General features: G+C 50.1%; 1 protein-coding gene and 1 pseudogene across 4 annotated transcripts in view; both read right to left on the reverse strand.

Annotated features, from left to right (window-relative positions):
• STXBP1 (syntaxin binding protein 1) overlaps nt 1-26318 on the reverse strand; it is a 55065-nt gene that overhangs the window by 15858 nt on the left and 12889 nt on the right. For 2 of the 4 annotated variants that reach the window (XM_041004508.1, XM_041004507.1), the window contains exons 2-9: nt 14842-14891; nt 12728-12809; nt 9508-9584; nt 8692-8770; nt 7820-7923; nt 4886-5034; nt 2800-2884; nt 2004-2134 (exon numbers count right to left, since the gene is read on the reverse strand). In XM_041004508.1, coding sequence (XP_040860442.1) covers nt 2004-2134; nt 2800-2884; nt 4886-5034; nt 7820-7923; nt 8692-8770; nt 9508-9584; nt 12728-12809; nt 14842-14891 — 757 coding nt within the window. Of the gene's footprint in view, nt 1-2003; nt 2135-2799; nt 2885-4885; nt 5035-7819; nt 7924-8691; nt 8771-9507; nt 9585-12727; nt 12810-14841; nt 14892-26318 lie in introns of those variants that run through there. The other 2 variants (XM_041004509.1, XM_041004510.1) reach the window with 2 other exon arrangements.
• LOC121145205 lies at nt 3700-3800 on the reverse strand (annotated as a pseudogene).

The raw sequence follows: 26318 nt of genomic DNA on the forward strand, positions 1-26318 counted from the left end.
GACTCAAGTGGAGTGCACTGTCTCCACCGGCTTTACCAATCTGTTACTCCCAAGCCTTGGCTGCCAGAGGCTCAGCCCTCAGGCCCCCCTAGGTAGGTCCGGCTCTGGTTCCTTGGGCTGGAGACACTCAGGGCCTTACTCCACCTACTGGAGATTCTGTTTCAAGACCTGGAGGGCTGGTGGACAGGAGCTCTCTCTGCCTGAGTCCCCAAGGATGAGGCATGGAGTTAAAGGAAAGAGTCAAAGTTTTATGAGAGGACTTGGAGACACTGCTCCCCCTCCCTCCGCAGCCTGTGCAGACTGAACAGCCTGAGGTAGGGGCACACGGCTGACCCTCAGCGTATCCTCATAGATGAGGTCAGGAATGGCTGGAGGGAGCGAGATTACAGGGAGCTCTGAGTGAGAAGAGTGGACATTTGCTCATATTTTTAGAACCTTTATTTTGAAGTCACTGTATCATTACGATTAATGTTATAAAAGAAAATGACATGAAGGGGGCATGTTGTAGCACAGAGGGCTAAGCTGCTCCTTGCAACACTGACATATCAAAACAAGTTCAAGTCCCAGCTATTCTGCTTCCCACTCAGCTCCCTGCTAATACACCTGGGTAGACAGGAGAGGCTGGCTCCTGCACTTGGGCCCTTGCTACCAATGTGGGAGACCAGGATGGAGTTCCAGGCTCCTGATTTCTGCCCGGCCTAGAGCTGATGGCTGTGGCTTTTTGGGGAGTGAATCAGCAGAAAGAGCATCTCTCTGTCTTCTGAAAAAAGTAACTATTTTCTTCTTCTTTTTTCTATTTTATTTTTAATTTTATGGCACAATTGCATAGGCATAAGTAACTATTTTCTAAAAAAATGGCATAAAAGTGATATAGACTGTTTTCATATAAAAAATAATCAGTTTTTACAAACTGAGTTTCTCAGAACTGCTAAAAAATGTGCTTGTTTTTAATTGCATTTACTTACAACGAGAGAGAGTGAGAGAGGGAGACCTCCCATCTGCTGGTTCATTCCCCAGATGTTTCCAACAAGCGGGGTTGGGCCAGGATCAAAGCCAGAAACTGCTAATTCAAACTGGGTCTCCCATGTGTCTGTCAGATACCCCGCACCCCGACTGCCTCCTAGGGTCCACAATCAGCAGCAAGCTGGGGCTAGGAATTACATCAGAAATTCAGATGTGGGATGCAGATGTCTTTAACCACTAGGTCAAATTCCTGCTCCTAGAAAAATGTTTCCTTGACGAAACAAAACGGCTCCACTACGCAGGACGTGCAGAAGGAGACTCTTGTTCGTAAATTTTATAACCATCCTATTTCAGGATCTATAATGAATCAGTTTCAACAGTTTATTATACATGTGTAGAAATATCACACTGTACCTTAATACATTTCCAAGTATTATATAGTAATCAAAAAGCTTGAAAAATGTTTCAGAGAAAATGGTGTTTAACAAGGCTTCATTTCTGAATAGGCAAACATACACAGCAGGCTACCGTGGCTTCAGGTGTCCTAAGAACTACAGATTTAAAGGTCCTGCTTGGAAATTTGGAAACATTCCTGCCATCCGAGTTTGGAAGCAAAGTTTATAGACCGGGGCCGGTGAGTGGCACAGTAGGGAAAGCTGCCCCTGCAACTCCAGCATCCTGTACTGTCAGTTCAACTCATTTGGTCCCAGGGGTTAGGTCTCAGCCCCCCATGGGTGAGACCCAGATGGAATTCCTGGCTTCCATCTGGCTCTATCCTGGCTGTTGTAGTCACTCAAGGAGTGAAACAGCAGGGACACCTCTTTTTCTCTTCCTGTGTCTCAGAGATTTTGACTTAAAACAAAATAAATAAATCTCAAAAACAATGACAGGCTTATTCATAAAACTATCAACACATCTGGTTTTTTCCCCAGGGATATGAATGTGGATTGGAAGTAGAGCAGCGAGGACTTGAACCAGCGCCCCATGGGAGTTAGTCTGCAGCGTGGTGGCCCCTCTGAGATCTGTAGAGTCGTACTCACTTGTATACATCATTCTCAATAGGCAGCAGATCATAACTCATTGCCTGGAAAGTGAGTTCATGGAGCACGGGGGAGCTGGGATCAAAGCCGCGGTCCAGGATCAGGAGCTGAGAGCGCGCCTTGTCTGGACCCTGCAAGGGGGAGAGGGGAGGTGCTTCACCAGCTGCCCAGCGACAGCGATGCTGCTTCTCAAAGCAGCAAAGCCCCTCGTGCCCACGGAAGGGGCAGCACGAGGAGACCCCTGAGCGTGAGTCTGCTCACACAGCACTGGGTGGTGCCACTGATGAACCCTGTGGGAGCCCTGGGGAGCAGATCTGATGCTGTGGCTGGGGTCTGCAGTGAGCTCATGGAGGACAGCTCCAGCCACAGGCAGTCATGGGCAGCCACGGGCAGAGGGGGAAGCAGCCCCCTGGGGGCAGGCCTGCCATGAGGGACGTCCCTATGAAGTCTTGGGCAGTGATGGACTATAGCAGTGGTTGCATGGATCTGCGCTCAACACAGCTGTCCCAGACTACTGACAGAGCACACGGAAATGCTAAGGACATCGGAATGAGGCCTGCATGATGCTTCAATGTCAATTCTCTGGATTTGGCACTGTTGCACAGAAGATCTCCCAGGATACACATAGGGAACCGGCCAAGAGTTGCCAAATAGCTGCATCCCAAGGTACATGGACCCCACCTGGATCCCACCCGAACCTCCTGCATTGCATCAGAAGCTGTCACGAAGGGACGTGGCACTCAGCTTGCTATGCTTGGGACGGGCATACACACAGGGACATTGGGCCTGGACTCACCTCCCCCATGGTTGGGTCATCTGCTTTGTAGGCATCCAGCTTGTCCTGGATTAGCTGAGCCAGCAAGGCATTGTCCTTGTACTCCCTGACAAAGGAGGAGCGACACACAGTGAACAGCCGCAGAGCCTGAGGGCAGGTACCCACTGCTGCCTGGGAGGATGCGGGACACGTGAGGAAGGTGGCAGGGCAGAGGAGACGTGGGTGGCATCCACAGAACTTTTTTAAAACAACAAAAATATATTCATAGACCACATGTGTGATGAGAAAGGACAAAAACACTTAGCTAAGTGCCTGAAGCAGAATGACTTTCTTGTCCTCCTTTTTAAAGCTACTTAAACAGAAACAGAAGTAGTCCTGCCTAGCAGGTACAAACAGCCACAGTTCTAGAAGACTGACCACGCGTCCTTTTCCTGGGATCAGTCAGTCAAAGCCTGGTCTGTGTCATTCTCATTCCCTTCCATTCTCTTGGAACTGCTGTAGGCAGGACAGAGATGAGAACCTCTGACCCCTGCACCCTTCTCCCACCCCCACTGAGTCCGACAGCACCCCTACACTGTGCCTGGCTGGGCGGGCAGTATGGGCAGCGGCTACCACCTGACTCGCCAACCCCAGTGCCATGGCAGCTCTGCTCCTGGGATGGGCTTCGGCCACCCTGCTGAAGACATACCTGGGCTTCATCTCTTAACTCCCACCCAGCTTTGGCCAGTGGCACAGGCATACCTCACTTCACCTCGTTCCCTGTGCTGCACCCCACAGATGCTGCGTGCGTTCCAAGCTGAAGGTCACAGACTGAACCCGTGACACGTCTCTGCCCCACACTGGCTGTTTTTTGGTTAGGAAAGGTGATAGTTTTGTGTGTGTGCTTCGAATCCAGGGCTGTTGCAGGCTACACAGGCTGTAATATAACTTTAAGGCTTCATTGTGTTATTCCTTGCGCAGGGGCCATGCTAATATTCTCTGTATCGTTCCAATTTTAGTATATGTGCTGCCGAAGCAAGCACTTTTAAGCTTCATTGTGACCACTGTGGTGGCCGGAGACAACCTCTAAAGGGAGAGGGGCCAGGCTGCAGGGCAGCCATGAGGAGGTGATTTCTGAAGGCCCCACATTCCAGCAAAGGGACAGTAACGACAGTGGCTAACACAGAGCTCCCTTCCTGCTCGCCCCTAATCCTCCCTGACAATCCTATCCTGCTGCACCTACTTAGCCCCCCTCCCCTTTCCTGCCTCAGCCCACACTGCCACCTTCTGTTCCCACAGGCCTGCTCCACCCCCTCATCACAGGGAGGATCCCAAACCTGACCCCTGAGGTCTCCCGAAGTAGTCCTGTCCTCCCCCACAGCCCCACAAATACACTGTGTTACAAGATGGATCCTTCCAGCTTGCCCTTGGCTCACTCACTCCAGCTGCAGGAGCTGAGTGCCCACACAAATGCCCTCCTGTTCTCCTCGCAGGCCTGCTGGAACACTAACATGTCCTTCAAGACCCAAATGGAAACCTCTTCCCAAGAGCTACCCTTGTCCCTGCCCCAGGACCTGCCCCTGCCCAGGGCCTCCCCCTGCCTCTGCATGCCCTGGTGTGTGGCTCGGCCGCTCTCATGGCCTGTGTTGGAGCTATAGGTACTATGTACACACATTTGCTGCCATCCACAGCTGGCCCCTCCCGTCTCCAGCTCAGGAAAGCCTGCCCAGGCAGGGCTGTGTCTTCAGCCCTAAGTACTCTGGCACTTAGCAAGTCAGTGACAAGCAGGTGACTAAAGTCTGAGGAAAGTACCCTGAAGCTCGAGTTCTAGAAAGACAGTGACACCTGCAGGAGAGCTGGGCGGCAGTTCCACAGGACACCCCAGCTTGGCTATCTGCTATGCTCTTGCCTGCACATACTTCAGTCTGCAATCACCATATGTATATGTGTTGCCGAAGTGAGCACTCACAGCCACACTATGTAAAAAATAACAAAACTCCTGCAAGACCCTCCCTCTGCACTCTCTTGAGGCTGCTGGGGTTCCCCGGGGCCACAGGCAGCGCTGGGGATGGCTCCTGCCCGGGGGACACGCCAAGGCCAGCTGAGGCAGATGGGCACGCTGTCTTACCCCCGATACCGCACGGCTGGGTACTCCTTCAGGGTGGCACACAGAGTGGCGATCTGCTCGGCCAGGCGCTCCAGGATGGGATTTTTCATCTGAGCCTTGTGGGGACTGTAGAAGCTCTGGAAAGAGTCCGCAGAGTCCAAGGAATACACCTGAGGAGGACAACAAACCACACGCATGGTGTGCGCCTGCACGTGGGAGACACAGGCGCAGCTCCTGGCTCCTGGACAGAGCCCGCTCCAGTTCTGACCGCGGGGGCCATTCGGGCAGTGAACTAGTGGACTGAACATCTCTCCGTCTCTTCCACTCTAACTCTTTCACACAAATAATTTGTTTAAGAGTGGCTTGCACGCTACTGAGAAGTCGGTGTAGGTGAGAGAAAGCCGGAGCAGGGGAAGAAAATGCCGCTGGACCGGAAGGGCAGGCCCTGGGGCTGAGGAAGGAGGGGATGCCAAGGGCTCGGAGATGGCAGGCAGTCACCCCCAAGAGGGCACTTCTACTGAGGGGGCTGCATGAGTCCAGGGTGTCTATAAAAACATGCCAAGGCCAGGAGGCCAGGAGGATAGTCTAAGACCCCAGGGGCCATTACAAGTTCAGTTTGTAATGAGTAAGGGATCAACTAGAAATTGTGCCATGACTGCAGGCAGATGGAGATTTTTAATAATATATTTTAAGGTTTATTGATTTATTTGAAAGGTAGCTTTATAGAGAAATAGGGAGAGATCTTCCAACCTCTAGTTCACTCCCCAAATGGCTGAGGTGGTCAGAGCTGGCTAGTTCCAAATCAGGAGCCGGGAGCTTCTTCCGGGTCTGTCACTGCGGAGGAGCCCAAGTACTTGGTCCTTCCTCCACGGCTTTCCCAGGTACTCATCTTGGATTGGAAGTGGAGCAGCCAGGATTCAGAGGTGGCAGCTTTAGTCGCTATACCACAGTGTGGGCCCCAGGAAGGAACTTTGTTTTTTTAACCATTCTTTTTTTTTTAAGATTTTATTTTTATTGCAAAGTCAGATATACAAAGAGGAGGAGAGACACAGAGGAAGATTTTCTGTCCGTTGGTTCACTCCCCAAGTGACTGCAATGTCCGAAGCTGCACTGATTGAAGTCAGGAGCCTGGAGCCTCTTCCAGGTCTTCTAGATGGGTCAGGGTCCCAAGGCTTTGGGCCGTCCTTTACTGCTTTCCCAGGCCACAAGCAGCAAGCGATGGGAAGTGGAGCCATCGGGATTAGAACGGTGCCCATATGGGATCCCAGTGCATTCAAGGTGAGGACTTTAGCCACCAGGCTAGGCTACTGCGCCGGGCCCATGAAGGAACTTTCATAGCCCAAATCATCTCCTATATGTGCTAACTACTTTTTTTTTTTTTCAAATTAAGATTTTTTTTTAGATTTATTTATTTATTGGAAAGTCAGATATACAGAGAGGAGGAGAGACAGAGAGGAAGATCTTCCGTCCGATGATTCACTCCCCAAGTGACCACAGCAGCCAATGTTATGCCGATCTGAAACCAGGATCCAGGAACTTCTTCCGGGTCTCCCACATGGGTGCAGGGTCCCAAAGCTTTGGGCCGTCCTTGACTGCTTTCCCAGGCCACAAGCAGGGAGCTGGATGGGAAGTGGAGCTGCCAGGATTAGAACTGCGCTCATATGGGATCCCGGCGCGTTCAAGGGGAGGACTTTAGCCACTAGGCCACAGCGCAGGGCCCAATATGTGCTAACTACTTTTCTCTTAAAGATTCCCAATATATGGGCCTGGCGGGATGACTTGGTGGCCGAATCCTTGCCTTGCATCCGCCAGAATCCCATGAGGGTGCCAGTTTGTGACTTGGCAGCTCCACTTCCCATCCTGCTCCCTGATTGTGGCCTGGGAAAGCAGTTGAGGACGGCCCAAAGCCTTGCGACCTTGCACTAGCATGGGAGACCCAGAGGAGGCTCCTGGTTCCTGGCTTCAGATCGGCTTAGCTCCAGCCATTGCGGACACTTGGGGAGTGAATTATAGAACGGAAGAGCTTCCTCTCTGTCTCTCTTCCTCTCTGTGTATCTACCTTTCCAATAAAAATAAATAAATCTTAAAAAAAATTAATAAAAGATTCTCAAAATATAAAATTCCCTCTTAAACTACTCAGTCTACCAGCATTCTCTCCAAGTCCTCTCATGTATCAATTATGTTGGTTTTCTAACAAACCTATTTTTAAAAATGTATTAGTTTCTTAACATTTCAAAAATGTACTGAACACACCAGGCAGTCCAGGTGGTGATGGGACTGACACCTTTCCTCAAGCAGGAGAAGGGCTTCCAGCTGCTGAGAGGAGAGACAGCGGTCACTGCCAGCCCCTCCTAATCAGAATAAGTTGATGCCAGGTTCCACAGTCCACATGAGGCCTGTATGCCCCAGGCATCTCTGATCTCCACAGAATGCATGAAAACACGCTGGGATAGAATCCGTCCTTTCTGTTACAATCCGCCTTGCCTTTGCTGCTCAAACTACTTCCCTCCTCCCCAAGGGCATAGGGCAGCTTGCTGCTGTGGCCCCCTAGCACCCGAGGGGTTAACAGCTAATGACAGGGCCACCATCTGTTCCTGGCACGTGATGGGCTGAGGCTGTCTCAGAACAACAGCCTCCTTTGCAGCAGATGGGTCGCCCTGCCCTCCCTCTCCTCCCTGCCCTTCTTGAATGGGCACCTTCCTGGTTATTCAGGAGGGCAGCCACAGGGGTGGACGCTGGCAGGGTTGGGATGCGCCAAGGAAGGCACAGACTGAGAGAGTCAGAGAGAGCCAGAGAGGAAAACAAGAGTAGTGGTACACCCCTACAGAAAGAATCCCACTTCCAGGAAATCAGCGTTCACTCACCGGATGGACACTCTCCACCCACCCCACCCCCGGGATTCGGGAGAGGGTCACCAGGAGCCAGACGTCCCTCAGGCTCCCTGCTCAGCCTCACCTGGGACTCGTACGGGAGAAATGCAATGTTGATTTCCGTCAGAGTTTTGATGACTTTGGCTGCTCGGGACTTCACCAGCTCATTAAAAAGGGCATCTGGACAGGCTGCAGCAACAACAAGACCGGGTCTGCCGCCCTGCCCAGCAGCTGCGCGGTCCAGCAAATTCTTGGTTTTCTCCATGTTTTTAAAAGACAGACAGTTCAGCACACACTAAAATACCCAATACCTTGAGGCAAAACCACCTGAAGGCCCTCAACAGATCAGAGGGGACAGAAGGAGATACTGAGAGCTAAAACAAACCCATCTTCAGATCCCAAAGAAAGCACAAAATAATTAAGAAGGGCAAGCCTTTCCCATAAACGCCTTGAGGGCTGCTGAGTTCTTGCTATCTCTGTCACTTGGTTATCCCACAAGCTCTACACAGCTCTGCCTCTCCACCAGGATCAGCACACAAAACCCCACCAAATAACTGACATCCTAGGGCAGTGGTCTTGGGTTTGAAGATCCAATCCAGGGGGTAGGAGTAATGTGGCAGCTGAACAACTGATGGGCACAGACCACGGTTCATCGTAACATCCGGAAGTCTGTGTGATGGGACCCCATGGTCAGTATCAGGAAAATTCTTCCTGGCATTCAGCTCTCTGGTCTCAAGGAGAGACCCCGTTGTGCCATTTCTCACTGGGGAAGAACTGCATGTCTGTGAGGTTTATAGTTGACTACGCTGGCTGTTTATCTCTTATACCATTTTTCTTCTCAAGAACAAGTAAAGGCATGGCGACAATCTGCTTCTCTTCCTATTGACCCGACTTGATTCAGGGTTGGCCAAGTTGTGCAGAAATGCCCATAGCCGGGCACCCCACGGCAGTACTTACAGTCGGTGAAGAACACGTGTGCGGCCCGGTACTTAGCAGTCGGTGGGTCCTTAAAGTCACTGATGAGAGAGTGGACGGACTGTGGACAGGGAAAAGAGGGGAGCTGAGTCCAGGTCCCGTATCTGACACTGAGCCAACCGCAAGCTGCCTTCGTGTCACTTGCACAAAAGAGACAGGGATGTCTAATGTGTAAGGCGCACACACGTGTTCCACTGCAACCGAGTCCTGAGGGCTTAACACAGGGACTATTTCTGAGATCAGCTGAATAACAGCCCTCTTGGCCTGGTCCACAGGGACACCTGAGACCCAGAGAAGCGCAAATGGGTCACAAAGCCTCCAGCAGACACGGGCTGTGTCCTAGCAATGGACTTACACCTGCAGAAACTCACGTGAGCCAGTTTTCAGGAGTGAAAAGTAAGAACCAGAAGGAATTTACACAGACCAAAATCTGTAAGACAAATATCACCCCCAAAGCAAGGAAGTGGACCTGTGTAGCTGCTGCCTTGAACCAACCCACAAGATGACGAGACAGAGCCAACTGAATGCTAACTGGATCTTGACAAAATGAACCTGAGCACCTAACACTCCCAAGAACAGAGGGGATATTCTAGTGTGATCAAGTGGATCTCCCTGCTGGAGAGGGAGTGTGGGGCAGCCAGAGCCATGCAGTAGCATGTCAGCAAGCTTCACGCACTCCCCGTGACTCACCGCACAAACACCCCCACCTGCGGGCTGCGCACATATACAAATATCACAGGTGTGCTTAACCCAGAAATGGCAGCCGCTGCGACCTGGCCACCTCGGCAGAGGGTTTACCTTCTCGGATGGAGTGATGAGGTACACGGCCTCCAGGCTCGGGAGTGGCTCTCTGCGTTTGTTGATGTCTTCCACAACTAGACGAGAGAACAGCCCTCTGTGAGTAAGGAAACACGACTGGCCATCGCAGAATTTGAAGCAATACGGACTGGCCACCTCCTTATCGGCATAAACGAAAATCTACACTCGGGGGAAAGCAGCATTCAGCCCTGACAGTTACCACCTTCCTCGGCAGCGCATTCCACAGCCTCGCTGTGACCCAGCTGTCAGAAGGCCCAAAACTCTGCCACATTTTGGCTTATGTTCTTGATTTGTTCTGAGAAAACAGGGAAAACACTGCCACTTCCACTGCCAAGAATGATTCTCTTGCCTCTCTAGCTTCTTCTCGTCTGTCCCGAAAAATCCCAGGTCCTTCAGAATTTCCACGCTGACATATTTGTTAAAATAGAACCATTTAGTCATTTTCCTTCTCACGGCAAATAATGACATACTCAACACACCCTCCATATCTCAACAGTTCCGAGATCATATTTTGCTAATGCATGGGCTTCTGCTGTGCCTGTTTCTTTGGGGGTTCCATCCACTATTTCAACTGGGAAAAGCAGCTTTTGGGAGAAGCTCACCCCACTGGTAGCACTCACTAACTCATGCAGGGGACAGAAGCCACTCTTCCTCTGTGGATGATTTCGGTAAATAAAAGCATCACTTTTGGGCCCAGCGGCGTGGCCTAGCAGCTAAAGTCCTCGCCTTGAATGCACCGGGATCCCATATGGGCGCCACTTCTAATCCCAGCAGCTCCACTTCCCATCCAGCTCCCTGCTTGTGGCCTGGGAAAGCAGTCGAGGACGGCCCAAAGCCTTGGGACCCTGCACCCGTGTGGGAGAGCTGGAAGAGGTTCCTGCTTCCTGGCTTTGGATTGGCTCAGCTCCAGCAGTTGGAGTCACTTTGGGAATGAACCATCGGAGGGAAGATCTTCCTCTCTGTCTCTCCTCTTCTCTGTATATCTGCCTTTCCAATAAAAATAAAATAAATCTTAAAAAAAAAAAAAAAAAGAAACCACCTTTGGCGCCTGGCTTAATGGCTCAGTGGCTAACTCCTTGCTTTTCATGTGCCGGGATCCTATATGGGTGCTGGTTCTAATCCCAGCTGCTCCACTTCCCATCCAGCTCCCTGCTTATGGCCTGGGAAAGCAGTCAAGGACGGCCCAAAGTCTTGGGACCCTGCACATATATGGGAGACCTGGAAGAAGCTCCAGGCTCTTGGCTTTGGACTGGATCAGCTCCAACTGTTGGAATCATTTGGGGAGTGAACCAGCAGATGGAAGATCTCTCTGCCTCTCCTTCTCTCTGTAAATCTGCCTTTCCAATAAAAAGAAACAAATCTTTAAAAAGCCAAAAAACAAAAAGCACAAAACCCACCTTTTTGGGGATCAGGGTAGACAAGAGTCTGTGTAGCTGGGAAGCTGAGCCCTACCACCACAGTCAGTGAGTCACAGAATATGTGAAATGGGTGAATCTAGACGTACTACTGTAAGCACTTACCCAGAAAACACGAAGAAGAGCCAGAACACTGAGCAAGGTGGATGCGCCGGGCGGGGTCTCCTGGGGGAGTGGGGAGGAGGCTACTCCTCCATCACAAGCCTGCCAGATTCATCTGGCTTCGCCCCATCCCACCACATCCCCTTTAATTTTTGTGCATAGTTTTGCTTTGGTAGAAAAAAAAAATCCTTAAAAACTCAATCATGAAAATAAGGCTGCAAGTTACAATCAGCAAGTTACAAACCTGGTCTTAAAACCACTCAAACCACTGATGTGAAAGTCACAACAGAGATGATGTATTCCCAATGAATGGGAAATCCTACAAGATCTTCACAACTTAATGGCATTTTAGTACCCGCCAAAATAGGAAAGACATACATTTTAGAGTAAAGAGCAGACCTTAAATTCATACAGCTTAACCCTCCTTTTATTTCCTCTGGTAAACTGCGTTGTGGTCATCATTTTGACAGAAACTAGGCAACAGTCTGTGAGCTGGGAGATGCAATGGAGAGATGCCACCAGCTCTTTCAGTATTGCTTTTCAATCAGTACGGTTTCAGAGATGAAAATGCTGGCAGTCTCCACAAATGAGCCCCACCTTGAGGCTAGAGTTGCCCAGGGATATGAGCAAGAGCCTTGGGGGCTGGAAGGCATGGGCCTGCTCACATGTCACCCTGCCCATCATCGGCCTTTAAAAAACAACAACAACAACAAAAAACCCCTATTTATTATTAAATTATAACAGACATTCCAAAGAGCAAATAAAAGATGAATGTACAAGTAACTACGCTGCACATGCATGTGTGTCAGCATCAGACGTTCCAGTTAGGGAACAGGACCCGTCAGGACAGCAATACCAACACCACCCCAGGCACCTTCCCTCTGAGGACAGCCACCACCCCACCCTGAGTGGGGAGCATCACTCTGCAGGGACCCCACCTGTGTCTGCACTCCAAAACAGTCTGCTGGCTGCTTCCTGGCTTTGGGCTTGCCAAGGCAGAGCAAGCCCCAAGCACCCTGGATCATTCCGCTCCTTGCTCCACGCTGTGTTCATCAGGTTTGCATTGCTGTGTGGGCTGGAGTGCTCCTGACTTGACTGCCTTTTGGTACTCCCACTGTAACTATGTCCCAACCGGCTTCATGAGTCTACTCTTGACCTTGGGGTTTCAGTCACTTTAAGGACTCCTAGGAAGCCTGCTCTGGGGGCACTCCTGCATACGTGCCTCCCTGCTCTCGCAGGCATGTACCTCAGTGCAGAGCTGCCAGCTCACAGGACACGTACGCCTTCAATTGAACCAGATGCTGCCCAGTGCCCTCCAGAGCAGCTATGCCACCTGACGCTCGGTCACGTAGGCACCCTCTTTGTCTACACCCTTGTCAGCGCTTGCCGTTCCCTGAGTTTACATGTTCTAATCGGGCGAGTCTCTGTCGCTGGTTGGAATGGCACTTTCCTGACCACTAATGAGCGGGGCGTGTGTTCCTGTGTTTATTGACTAAGCAGACGGCCTCCTCTGTCCTTATCTGCTGGGTGGCCTGCCTGGTGCTTTGAGCATCCAGGTCTCTCAGGAGCTTACCAACCCACAGGTTGTCGGAAGACACTCTAAGAATGAGAAGGAAAGGGGCAGGGTGGGCTGCAGAGCGGGGATGTGTGCGTGGTGCCAACCCAGAAAGCGCTGGACTCACTGGTTATGCCCTCCGTCATGATATCCGTCATCTTGCAGCAGGAGGACAGCATCCGCATGCTCAGCTGATCCACTACCAGCACCTGGAAGGAAGGGGGCACTCAGGGACGCAGGGCCCCCACCGGGAGCCGTTCATCAGTGAGTGCAGAATGCTGGAGGAAAGGTGCTTCCTGGGGCTGAGAAGTCAGCCGCGAGCCATCTCTACTTTCACCTCCGCTCCTAAGCGCAAACCTTCAGTATTTGGAGACTCTTCGCATTCATTTTTATGAACTTCCAAGGAATAAAAGAGGGACCATAAAAAAACGCAAAAAAAAAAAAAAAAAGGAAAAGAATTACCCAAGTCTTTGACACCCACAGATAACCGCATGGGTGCTTTTTCAGAGCATGAACTTGTGGTTTAGCGAGCGTGAACACAGTGCCCTCACTGGCAAACACAGCTGCTTCCAGGATATGCACAGCTGCTTCCAGGATACGCACAGCTGCTTCCAGGATACGCACAGCTGCTTCCAGGATACGCACCTTCCCAGCACACATGTCCTCCGGGTGCATCATGACCTTGGTTCACGCTGGAGCAACAAGAACCCTCCGGTATGGCAGTGCTAGCTGACCTCTCCTAGCTGCCCCAGCTCGCCGGAAGCAGGGAGATGGCAGGTCGGACGAGACCACTTTAATGAGATAAGCAGGGAGCCATAGCAGCTGGACACAATGGGCAGACAAGACAGCTCTCCACTGCAGTGCAATGGTCAGCTGGTTTTCATTCGGAATGACACCTCCCGTGACACTAGCCTACCATTTATATGCCTACAAATCTATCACTGTGGGGGAAGAGTGTCAGAGCAAGGCAGGCACTGAGTTCTAGGCAGAGAGGCAGGTGTTTGGCGTGGCAGTCCTGACACCCCCGTTCCCTGGGGCAATTCCTTCCTGAGTCCAGCTCCCTACTAGACCAGACTCTGACAGGCGCAGGCAATGACTCCAACAGCGGTCCCCTGCCACTTGTACAGCAGACCTAGAATGAATTCCAAGGTCCTGGCTTTGGCCCTGCCCAGCCCCGCCAGTGTAGGTGTCTGGGGCAGCAAACCGCCAAGTAGGAGTTTTCTAACTTTCTCTGTGCCTCTTGATCCCCCAAATAAAATAATAAGAAAAAAGAAAAAGGGAACTGGCATTGTAGGTTAGTGGGTTAAGCTGCAGTTTGCAATATTATCATCCTTTACTGGAGTGCTGGTTCAAGTTCCAGCTACTTCACTTTGATTGAGCTTCCTGCTAATCCATATGGGAAAGCAGCAGAAGATGATGGCTCAAGCACTTGGGCACCTGCCACCAATGGGGCAGATCAGAGTGCAGTTCCTGCGTCCTTGTCCAGACCTGGGTGTTGCAGTCATTTGATGGGGATAACGATGTTGGCCACAACAGGAGCCCACACAGCCAGGGCTGAGGCTTTAAAATCCTCCTGTGTGCATTAAAGACGCGTGTGCTTCTGACTGGAGGGAAATCAGAGAGCAAGTGTGGTGGGAACAAACACTTCAGCAGCACATGAGGTGGTACAGGCAGAACTGCACACCCTCCTGGCAGGTGTAGTGTGCAGCCTGGACAAGCCTGAAAAGTCTGACTTGCTGCACACAGGCAGTGCTTTCCTGGGCCATCCTCTATGGAATCTGCCTCACTCACACATTAATACACAAGCTAACTTGCTTACAAATTTATCTTTTCTAGTGCTGGGCAGATGAAAGTAGACCAGATGACAGATGAGGGCTTGTGTGAGCCATAGCACAGCATTTAATGATTATAAAAGAGTGTCTCTTTGTCTTCTCTCATATAGAGTGGATTTCTCCTGCTTTATTGAATGGGCATCAGGTCAAATTTTGGTTGAAGGAAAGAACCACACTTGCCTGGCTAGTGATCTTTAAGATAAGCTTCGTGGCCAACAGAATTTGAAACCAAGGTCATTTACATGAGCGGCAGAACAGAGCAGCTTTGTGAAGTCCAGGAGCCTGTGCACGCTGGACACAGCCAAGCCCTCATTCCCACCCCTTTGCCAGCTCTATCCATTTGTATTTCCCAGAAGAACGTCAGGGCCTTGAGGGGCAATGATTACTGATAACGATGGGCGACACTCACCTTCCACTCCCCCTTCTTCTTGACCTTCTTGATAACATCATGCATAATCTCTAAAAAGGAGAAGGAAGGAAGGAAGGAGGGTGGGAAGGAAGATAGGAAGAGGGGAAGGGAAGGGAAGAACAAAGGAAAGCAAGGTTAGTTCAATGTAATTTCAACCTCCACACCTGAATATTACACCAAGTCACTTTCCCTACACTTTCTGCCAACTCGTCTGCTGACTGAGCCATAGTCATTTCACCCTAAAGAGTTCTCCTTCTGTTGCTTTTATTCAGTGAATCTCAAGTATTTTGGTCTCAGGACTTCATACTTTGAAGAATTAAGACCCAGAAGAGTGTGCATTCATGTGGGTAACTACCTATTAAACATTCTCCATATTACAAACTAAACTGAGAAGTTTTAAAAATTTATCAATTGGTATGGGTGCCAGGCTGGGATCGTCTCCATGCTCAGAGCCCTGATTCCAGCCACCTCACACACGCGGTGACCTGTCCCTGGGCCTGCCCGAACTCCAGAGGCTGCTCCCTTCATGATGAGAACACCGAAGGGGGAAGTCTGGAGAGCCGGGCAGGCCCAGACCCCACCTGCCGCCATCATTGCCTGGTGGATGGGATTGGGGAGGGGGCAAACTTGGGGGTCTGGGGATTAAAACTTCCAGCAGCCTGTTGGCTGCTGGTGGGCACCATGCTTGGAGCCCCAATTCTAACCACCGTGTATAAGCGGTGACCTGTCCCTGGGTGGCCAGTGCGCCATTTCGTGCCAGGCTCTGCCTGCTGGCCACTCGGCGGCCTGTTCTGGGGTTTTGGGGCTTTGAATTGCTGCTTAGGTGGCTCCATGTTAAGCCCACTATGCTTCCGAAATGTCAAGCAATCCTAAAGACTCCCAATGACAGAGAAACTTTTCCTTTGAAGGTAAGCAAGGGTAATAAGACCTGGTAGGTTTGAGGACAGGGACCAGAGGATCTTTATGGAAAAGTCTGATATACCAACTTCCTATCAATCCTGTGTAGAACTGAACAAAGCTTAGCACCGAATACCAGTCCATGCAAAAGCTAAGGCTCAAGGCTTGTCTAGTATGATCATATCCTATTACCAACATGATGATGAATCAGGAGACAGGTCTCATTTGGCAGGGCCATGACATTAACTGGCACACGAGAGAACCATATCCGGGGGGGCGGTAGATTCTGTGGGGAATGTGTGGGCTAAACCCCGTAGAAATACTAGCCTCACTGGTTAGTTCAAGAGTTGAGGTGGTGATGGACTAAGCTAGGGGTGACCAACAAGCCTGACATCACCCATGGGTAAAGGAACCAATAACAGTCAGGACTGGTCAAGGCAGCAGCATCCAAATGTACATCCTGAGTAGGGTGTGGGGTGGGCCAGACTGCAACATTCACCAGCTCATTCAAGTCAAGTCTGCCTGACACTGGCCTAAAACCCACTGGCATGTATGAGAACTGGGTCTGGGAGTGGGTCAAGTAGAGGAACTTGGGAAACTCCCTTGGCAGATCATAGCTCTCGCTGGTGAACACATGGTCCAGACCTGGGGGTCAGACAAGCTGGGCAAAGTAGCTCCAACAGCTGGCTAATGTGTGGGTTGGTAATGGAACAGGGTATGCTGGGCAGGGCCAAGCAAAATTAGAAATCAGGATGGAGCACAGGTCATGCCGAGCTAAGCTATTGCACCTATTGGTCTGCATGAGCCAGGGACGCTAAGCCACAGCATCTAGGGCAGGGGCCGGGACAGGTGAGAGGCTGTGCCAAGCTGAGTCAGAGCAACCACTGGCATGCGCGTGATCCATGGCTGGGAACAGGCCCAGTTGGGTTGCTAAGGGGACACCCTATCTGGGTTGAGATTCCCACTGAGGAGCACAGGGGCTAGAATGGGGGCTGTGTTCTGATCTGGATATAGCTGTGGTCTCCCTTGGCAAAAGTGTGGGCTGGGACTGGATGCACCAAGCCAGGCTAGACTCCTCTGGTGCTCTGGAGGACCAGGGTAGATGTGGGATGGACTAGGCTAGGTCTCAGCCCCTACTGAGCCATGTGTGAGCTATATGGGGGTATGGATGAGCTGTGGCCGGGCTGAAACATTCAACAGTAAGAACCAGATTGGGTTGAAGACCAGTCAGGAAAAGCCATTGTTCCTGCTAGGACAGGAGGTAAATTGAGTAGGGCTGGCTCATGGACCCACAGGTATATGCAAAATCTGGCACTGGGAGAGGTTGTGATGGAGGAGCCTGGGCAATTCCTCTGACAGGACACAGTCCCTGCAGGTAAGCACAAGAAGCATGATAGGAAACAGCCCAAAGCAGGCCATGGACAGTTTCCCACTGGCATACATTTGGCATGGGTCAGGGGCAGACCAGGTTGAACCCATTCACGTCACCACTGGCGAATCCGAGCACCAGAACAGAGTGTGGGTCGAGCCAGGTTCAGTCACGACAAAAACAAGCACACAACTGAACTTGAGAACTGTGGTTATGCAGCAAGGTGAAGGAATCCACTATGGGGGGAGGGGTATGGGAGGGGTGGGGGGAATCCCTAGTGCCTATAAAACTGTATCACATAATACAATGTTAATAACAATAAAAAAAAAAAAAACCAGCACACAATACAGAATGCCAAGGTGAGGTGACGTGTACCGGATGTGACCACAGCATCCAACCAGCACACGTGAGAACCAGGGAGCGAGGGGGGAGAGCCAGCAGGGGGAGTGTGGGGGGGACTCCCCTGCTGGACGCTACTCCCACTGGAGAGCGTGAGCTGGGATAGGGGCAGACCAGACTAGACAGGGCTACAAAACCTGTGTGCCTCATGTGGACTAGATTAGGGAAAAGCCAGGCTGGGCTGATTGACCCTACTGGTGCAAACTAAAATTAGAGTGGGTGAGGTTTTGTTGGGCTTAGCCACAGCATCAGCTGGCAGAAGTTGGCACTGGGGGCTAATTCTGTCAAGTTAAACTGCAGAACCACCTAGAGAATACATAATCTGGGAGTGAGAATGGCCTAGAAGGGAAATAGTAAGCACCTCCCTCTTAGGTTACCACTCTCACTGGAGGGCACGAAAACCAGGACAGGAGCTGGAGTGGTGAAACAGAAAGGCACCTAACAGTATGTGGTTGGGCTGGATAGTTGGGCTGGTTGGGTTGAACTAGGCTTCAATGCCTATTGACAATGTATGAGGGCTGAACGGCATGTGGGACAGACTAGACTAGTCTGATGCACATAATGGCAAGCATGGGAACCAGGGTAGGGAGCGGGCCTGGTAGGGGTTATTGTGGGTCACTTTGATTAGGCTGCAGCTCCCACTGGTTTATGTGAGGGCCGAGTAGGTGCTAGGCAGAACCAGGCTGGATTGCAACACCCATTGGTTCCACTGGAAGACAGCGCTGGAAACAGGACCGATCCAGTAATTGCAACCACCAGCTGATTGGGGCAATGGACTGTACCGGGCCCTGTACTTGCAAGTACATACAAGAATCTGTTCTGGGAACACCTCAGGCAAAGTTTCTTTGGGGATCTCCCCAATCGAACTGCCGGACTCAGAACCCTAACCATGAAAAGACAGAAGACAGAACAAGTCAGTCAACTACCTCAGCCATATGTTGGCAGTGAAAAACTGGGCAAACGGAGACTCTAAGATGGACTATGTCAATCAGTGGATTCTTCAACAACCTCATTGTGCTTGGAATGGTGAGATTCGCAGCAATTAATAACTGTTGAACTACCAAAACCACTTGAGCAAGACCCTCTGAGTACGCCCCACATCAGAGACCTGGGGTGGGTGGGAAACTGGGTGGGGCTTCTCCCTTAATCTCCCCCTTTACCCAAGATACATGAAAAAAAATGTGGAAATAATAGTCTTACCCACTTTCCTATAGCCCTTGAACCTTTTTGCCCTAATTAACTATGTAAAAATTGTAAAAAATAAAGAAAAAAAAGTCAATGAAGAGGCTTGGCAAAAAAAAAAAAAAGATCAATTCATTTAAAACGAATCCACTGTATATTAATATAAGTAGCAAATAAATATATGTTCAATAATAATAATAAACTATGGAAAACAGTGGCATTCCCCACACTCCCAAATTTGCAATATAATGCCTAGGTCTGCTGGGACTCTTGGCAGCTGCAGAAGGCCATGAAAGCATGGCCATGAACAAGGCAAGTAGCATCTTAGCATGAGATAGTTCTGACTTCATAAACCTTCAAAAGGGTCTTAAGTTTGAGAAGCACAGGTGTCAAGTGAGTAAGAGGCTGTGACCAGGTCTCAGGCCAGCCTCGCCCAGCCCCCAGCTGAGATGTGAAGAGTAGCTTATCTGGGGAAGATTCCCCTCCCTGAGTCAGCACCCTGGTCATTGGTCAACCACAGTATCTGCAATCCCAACAGCCCACAACCACATGTGGAAACAACCCACTTGCTACTTTGTAAACCATCAAAACACAATTCCTGAGTGACCAAACTGCCAAGAGTTGCTATCAGCAACCACTAGTTTTGTCATTTCCTGGGACATAGTGCTTCCTGACTCTGCATTTACCTGTCTTCAGGCTCTTGTGGGTCATAAGTGTTCTGGAAGCAGATGGTGTGTGCAGCCAGTGAAGAAACCACTTGGGAAATTCCTTTCCCATACCAGAGTGCAGGTTGGAGCCTGGTCTCTCCACTTCTGATACAGCTCCCTGCTCATGCATCCTGGGAGACAGAAGATGCTTCAATACGCCCACAGTGCAGCCTGGATGGAGTTTTGGGCTTTTCGTTTGGCTTGGCTTGGTGCAGCTGCAGCTGCTGAAAGCATTTGGGAAACAAACCAGTGGATGGAAACTTAATCTCTCTGCCTTTTAAGTAGATGAAAATGAATATTTTTAAAGGTAATTTGAGACTTTAAGAAAAACATTTTTTTAAATTGGAAAGACAGATATACAGAGAAGGAGAGACAGAAAGATCTTCCATCCACTGGTTCACTCCCCAAGTGGCCAAAATGGTCTCTTTTTCTGCCTTTCAAATAAATTTTTAAAATTTCAGAAAAGAATGCAAAGGGAAAATATGTATTCATGCCTTTGCTGTCTCATTCAGTAAATGTCTTGTTGAATAAGCACAGTTGGCTGGTCACTGTGCCGCCCACTGGGCATGCACAATGTCAGATCAGCTCAGGTCCAAGGGACTGATGCTCTGGAGGAGGACAACGGCGGCTGGACAAAAGGAGCAGCTGCAGCTTCCCCAAGTGCACTGACAAACATGAGGCGCTATAGTTGGAGGAAAACAAAACAAAACAAAAACTAGTGTGGCAAGCCCACAATGAGGAAGCTGGAATTGATCAGGAAGAACTGAGCCGAGAGCTGGGGAAGAAAGAACAAGCAGAAAGGTGTGAAATGGCTATAAATAATAAGAAATTCGTATTTTAGGGTTTAATGTGTTAGCCTAGTGGCTAAAGTGTTTGCCTGGATCCCATATGGGTGCGGTTCTAATCCTGGCAGCCCCACTTCCCATCCAGCTCCCTGCCTGTGGCCTGGGAAAGCAGTCAAGGACGGCCCAAAGCTTTGGGACCCTGCATCCGTGTGGGAGACCTAGAAGAAGTTCCTGGAACCTGGCTTTGGATTGGCATAGCATTGGCCGTTGCGCTCACTTGGGGAGTGAATCATCGGATGGAGGATATTTCTCTCTGTCTCTCCTCCTCTCTGGATATCTGACTTTCCAATAAAAATAAATCTTTAAAAAAGAAAGAAAGAAAGAAAGAAAGAAAGAAAGAAAGAAAGAAAGAAAGAAAGAAAGCAAGCAAGCAGAGGAAGATGGCCCAAGCTCTTGGGCTTCCGAATAGAAGTGGAAGAACCAGATAAAGCTCCTGGCTGGGCACTGGCCCTGCCCAGCCCTGACTGTGCGGCCATTTGGGTAGTAAGCCAGTGGATGGATGATCTCTCTCTCTGTAACACTGCCTTTCAAACAAATAAATCTTTTTTCAAAATAAAGTTATTATACTATTGACAAAGAAAATGGAGCTTATGCCAGTAAAAATTCATTTAAAGTCACTGAAAAAACAAAAAGATTTTGCTCAAGTCATTTTTTGATGGGGAACAGCAGAAATACAATTAAAAAATCAAACCAAATATATCAGAGCTAAAAGACACAAGGAAATAATGATTGTAGCCCCGGCACTTCTCACCAATTCCTTCCCTTTCCAAAATTCTGAGGCCATATATTTGTCCTGGCTGTTGTTAATAACCAATTCCAGCCTTGCCCTACATTTTTAATCCAATACTGAAACGGAAACAGGGATTAGAGCCCATTTTAGTATTAAGAGTCTGCAGCTTGGGCTCCCACCTCACATCTAATCCCCAGTAGCCACACTTCCTCCCCTTCCTAAATCTCTTTTATCCAGCGGAGGGAAAGATGCAGCTCAAGCTGGTCCTGCTGGGACCCTGCCTCTGGGCACCGAGCTGTGTGCATCCGCAGCATGTGCCGCCCCCTAACCCCACCCCCTTCCCTGTGACATAGAGACCTCACTCTAACGGCTCTGCTGCCCTCAGGGCCAAGTGAGCAAGAAAGGTACCTCCAGCTGGATCTGGATGCCTTCCAGAACTCCAAAAAGTTCTCTCAAACCCTGAGATAAATAACAAGTGGTCTCAGATGATCAACCTGGCCATCTTCTTCCAACTGGAGCGCCAAACAGGATGGAGCCTGTGCCCGAGGGGCCACCCAGGGCTTGCAGGGCCCCAGCCCAGGAAGCTCTTTCAGCCTGGGGACTCGTGACTGTCCCCTCCAGTAACTAATATCAGACTCGGGGCCCAGGGCTTGTCAGAGCATCTGGAATGGCACTATAAACAGGCAGAAACCGAGAGAAATACAGCCAAAGTCCTCCAAGTATGGGTGAGTCCACTAGCCCAGAGCAGATCACCAGGATCTGCCTCCCAGATGAGAGAGACTGAAGGCTGTGGGACCTCAAGCTGCGATCCCTGGCCCCTTCCTTCAATGCTAAGTCCCCAGAATTGAAATTCCTCCAACCTGGGAGTAGAAGTTCAAGCAAAAGTCACCTTTTGGGGCCCAGTGCGATAGCTCAGGGGCTCAACCCTTGCCATGCATATGCCAGAATTCCATACATGTGCCAGTTTTTGTCCCAGTTGCTCCACTCCCCTTCCAGCTCCCTGCTTGTGGCCTGGGAAAGCAGTGGAGGACGGCCCAAAGCCTGGGACCCAGCACCCACGTGCAAGACCCAGAAGAAGCTCTTGGCTCCTGGCTTCAGATTTGCTCAGCTTCAGCTTTCATGGCCTCTTGGGGAGCGTACCAGTGGATAGAAGATCTTTCTCTCCTTCTCTCCGTAAATCTCCTTTCCAGTAAAGTAAACTTCGAAAATACGAAAAAAGGTATCCTCTGGACAGAATCCCAGTGGTGTAGGATATAATGCTGGCTACTCAGACAAAGGGCACCTCCACCCCAAGCCTTTAAGAACAATCATCAAGTGGAGTATTGAAGTTAACAAATGGCAGTTAAAATTCAAGTCCAGACATGTTCCAGCTGTGTTGAGTTTGGCCAAGTTTACAGCATGTTAACCTTTAGTTGTCTCATCTGCCAAGTTAGAGTTGTAATACTTTAATGGTCTGTTGTGGTGATTGGTGAGGTAAAATGCCCAGGACGGTAGGACAGAGCCTGGCACATTTGAGATATTTAACAACAGGTGCCTACTGTAATACCTATGAAAATATGTATTAACACAGAAAGGCAGATACCAGTGTGGTGGTGGGAGGGCCCTGAACACCAGCCTGGGTGTGGAATGCCAGGAGGAGGAAGCCACTATCAGCCGAGAGACCCTCACGCCTGCCAACCTCTCCCCTGTGCCTGGGGAACAAGATGGGGTACCTTGCAGCATGCCTTGCAAGGTCATCGACGCCTGGCTTCTGTGTCTCGGTCCCACCCTGTCACCAAGCAGCTGCTGTTCACTGATGACTACCCAGTACCCCTCTGCCAGAGGTGTGCTGGCACCCTAGGCAGCTTGGCCAAGGCTGCTGTCAGTGCTGTCTCCAAAACCCACAGCAGTCTGACCCCCAACCTCTGAAACCAGATTTCCACAGCGGGAATCCACAGACCATCTTAGAAAGATTCAAACCAGTGTCTGTACAGAGGACCCAGGTGCCAGCTGTGGTGACATACAGGTTTTTACACAGGAGAAATAATGTGAAGTAAGCATGTTAGAATAAAACAGATATTATTCAGGGACCAATGTTGGGTTGTAGATTGGTAAAGCTGCTGCCTGCAATGCCGGCATCCCACATGGGCACAAATCCTGCTGTTCCATATCTGACCCAGCTCCCTGAGAATGTTCCTGGGAAAGCAGCGGAAGATGGCTCACATCCTTGGGCTCCTTCACCCAGGTGGAGGACCTGGAAGAAGTCCCTCACTCCTGGCTGCCGTCTGGCCCAGCCCTGTTGCAGCTCTCTAGAGAATGAACCAGTGGATGGAAGAATCTGTCTCTCTCTAGCTGTAACTCTTTCAAAAAAATAATCTTTCTTTTTAAATTATTGTTCAGGGGTGGGTATTGTAGTGCAGCTGCTGAAGTTCCAGGGACTGCCAACTGCCTGTTCAAGTCCTAGGTGTTCTGCCTCCAGTTCAGCTTCCCACTAGTGTGAGTGATTCTGGGAGACAGCAGGTGCTGGCTCACGCAGCTGAGTCCCTGCCACCTACAATGAAGACCTGAATGGAATTCCCTCGGCTTCAGCCTCATCATGCACTGGCTACTGCCAAGTATTTTCCAGGCTGCAGCTCCCACTGGTGTGCGTGAGGGTCAAGTGTGTGGTGGGCAGGATCGGGCTGGACTTCAACACCCACTGATTTGTGTAAAAGACAGGTCTGGAAACAGAACAGACCCAGCAATCGCAAGCACTAGCATATGCATAAGAGGACTGGGGCGACAGACTGTGCCAGACCCTGTACTGGCATGTACACACAGACGAAGTTTCTCCAGAGATCCTCCCAACTGAACTGCTGGACTAAGAACCCAACCATGAAGAGAAGTGCAGGTTCCATGGTCTGACCATGGAGTGTATGTATCAAAGCTGAGCCTCCTCAGTGGCTCAGACAGAGCATTGGACAGCATATCCAGGTGCACAGGGAGGATGTGGCAGTCCATTGGAGCATTGGAGCCTGCAGAGGACACCTGGTACCACAACAGAGGATGGAGGATAGAACAAATTGATCAACTACCCCAGCCAAGTGTTGGCAGTGAGTCTCCTAGGCAAACGGAGACTCTAAGGTGGACTATGCCAGCCAGTGGATTCTGGAGAGATTTCATTGTGCTTGGAATGGTGAGATCGGCAGCTATTCAGAACAGTTGAGCTAGCAAAACCACTTGAGCAGCGCCCTCAGAGCATGCCCCACATCGGGGACCTGGGATGGGCGGGAGGCTGGGTGGGTGGGGCTTCTCCCTTTATCTATCCCCTTCCCCGAGATACAGAAAAATTCAAAAAGTTTTTTTTTTTAAGATTTATTTTTTTTATTATTTTTTCATTGGAAAGGCGGATATACAGAGAGGAGAGACAGAGAGGAAGATCTTCCGTCCGATGATTCACTCCCCAAGTGAGCGCAACGGGCCGATACTATGCCGATCCGAAGCCAGGAGCCTCTTCCGGGTCTCCCACGTGGGTGCAGGGTCCCAAAGCTTTGGACCGTCCTCAACTGCTTTTCCCAGGCCACAGGCAGGGAGCTGGAAGGGAAGCGGGGCTGCCGGGATTAGAACCGGCGCCCATATGGGATCCCGGGCGTGCAAGGCGAGGACCTTTAACCACTTGCGCCACCGCGCCGGGCCCCAAAAAGTTTTTTAAAAAGAGAATGTGGAAACAGTGGTCTTACCCACTTTCCTGTAACCCTTGACCCTTTGTGCCCTAATTGACTATGCAAAGATCATCAAAATAGAATAATAACATTTTTAAATTTTTCTAAGAAAAAAAAAAAGCACTTGCAAGTTCAAGCTTGTAAACCAAGTGGATGTGAACACACTCCTTCCCTTAGCTCTGCCACCCACATGCAGAGTTTGGTATCGAAGACACACTTGGGTAAGAAGCATCTGCCGTCTTAAAATTTCCCATATCCTAATTTTTAACTACTATCTCAGATAGAAAGAAATTAGCCAAAATACTTTTTAAAAGTATTTCTGTTCTGTTTTTATTGGAAACTCAGATATATAGAGAGCAGGAGAGACAGGAAGATCTTCCATCCACTGATTCACTCCCCAAGCGGCTGCAATGGTTGGAGCTGCACCGATCCAAAGCCAGAAGCCAGGAGCTTCCTCTGGGTCTCCTATGCAGGTGCAGGATCCCAAGGCCATGGGCCATCCTCTACTACTTTCCCAGGCTACAATCTGGGAGCAGGATGGGAAGCAGAGCCACAGGGGCATGAACTAGTGCCCATTTGGGATCCTGGCATGTGCAAGGCGAGGACTTTAGCCTTTCACAAGTATCTATTAGGGGCCAGAGCAGTGGTTCAATTGCCAACATTCAATATGGACACTATTTTGTGTCCCAGCTGCTCTACTTTCAATCCAACTCTTTGTCTATAGTCTGGGAAAGCAGCAGAGGATGGCCCAAGGCCTTGGGCCTCTGCACGCACATGGGGGGCCAGGAATAAGCTCCTGGCTTTGGATCACCTCAGCTTTGGACATTGTGGCCATTTGGGGAGTAAGCCAGCAGATGGAGGACTTCTCTCTGTCTCTCCCTCTCTCTGTAACTCGGCCTTGCACAAGGATCTTCCAGCTCCAGCCCTGTCCACTGTGGGCATTTGGAAAGTCCATCAGCAGGTGGGACACTCTCTTTCCCTGCCTCTCAAATAAACAAAAAAATGAACACAACTTTCTTGACACGGGATCACTCTAGAGCGCCTCCATTTGAAGATGACTTTAATGCCTATAAACACAACAATTAAGCTAGCATAATTTAGTTACCATGATTTTGCACCTAAATGACACTTTGCAGACATAAAAAAGACCAGAAGTTGTTATCCATGGGGCAGGAAGAGGGTACCACTCCCTTCACTGCTGAAGGACAATGGCTGAGCCTCATTACAATCTGAGGATGTTTCTATTTAGGTTCTGAGCTTTGAGTGGTGTGAGTGGAATCAAGGGGTGGGATAAAGGCAGCTTGCAGTTCTCAGGAGCTTTCAAATGCTTGCAGGTGGATTAACAATGGCTTGATAGCAGCAAGTACCCCCAGAGGTTCACAATGTTAGGACAGCCAGGCGACCTGAGCTTCTGCCAACACCAGAGAGGTGTGCATGATGGGAAACGGCTGACATCTGAGAAACCGAATCCTAACCTCAGGGTCATGAAGGTGCCGGGCTCCGTTACAGGAGGGACTATTGGCTTTCTCTCTGGAAAATCACTGATTGTTGGCTTTTCCAATCTTACTTTCCCACTTCATAAGGGTTTAGGGCTAAGAGGTTAAGGGACTAGAAAAAACATCTCTAAGCAAAGCCTCAGGGACTGTGGCCTTGGGTTAGTAAGAAGGA

Source organism: Ochotona curzoniae, unplaced genomic scaffold (assembly GCF_017591425.1).
Source record: "Ochotona curzoniae isolate NIBS_2020 unplaced genomic scaffold, NIBS_Ocur_1.0 scaffold_3208, whole genome shotgun sequence".
Lineage (NCBI taxonomy): Eukaryota > Metazoa > Chordata > Mammalia > Lagomorpha > Ochotonidae > Ochotona > Ochotona curzoniae.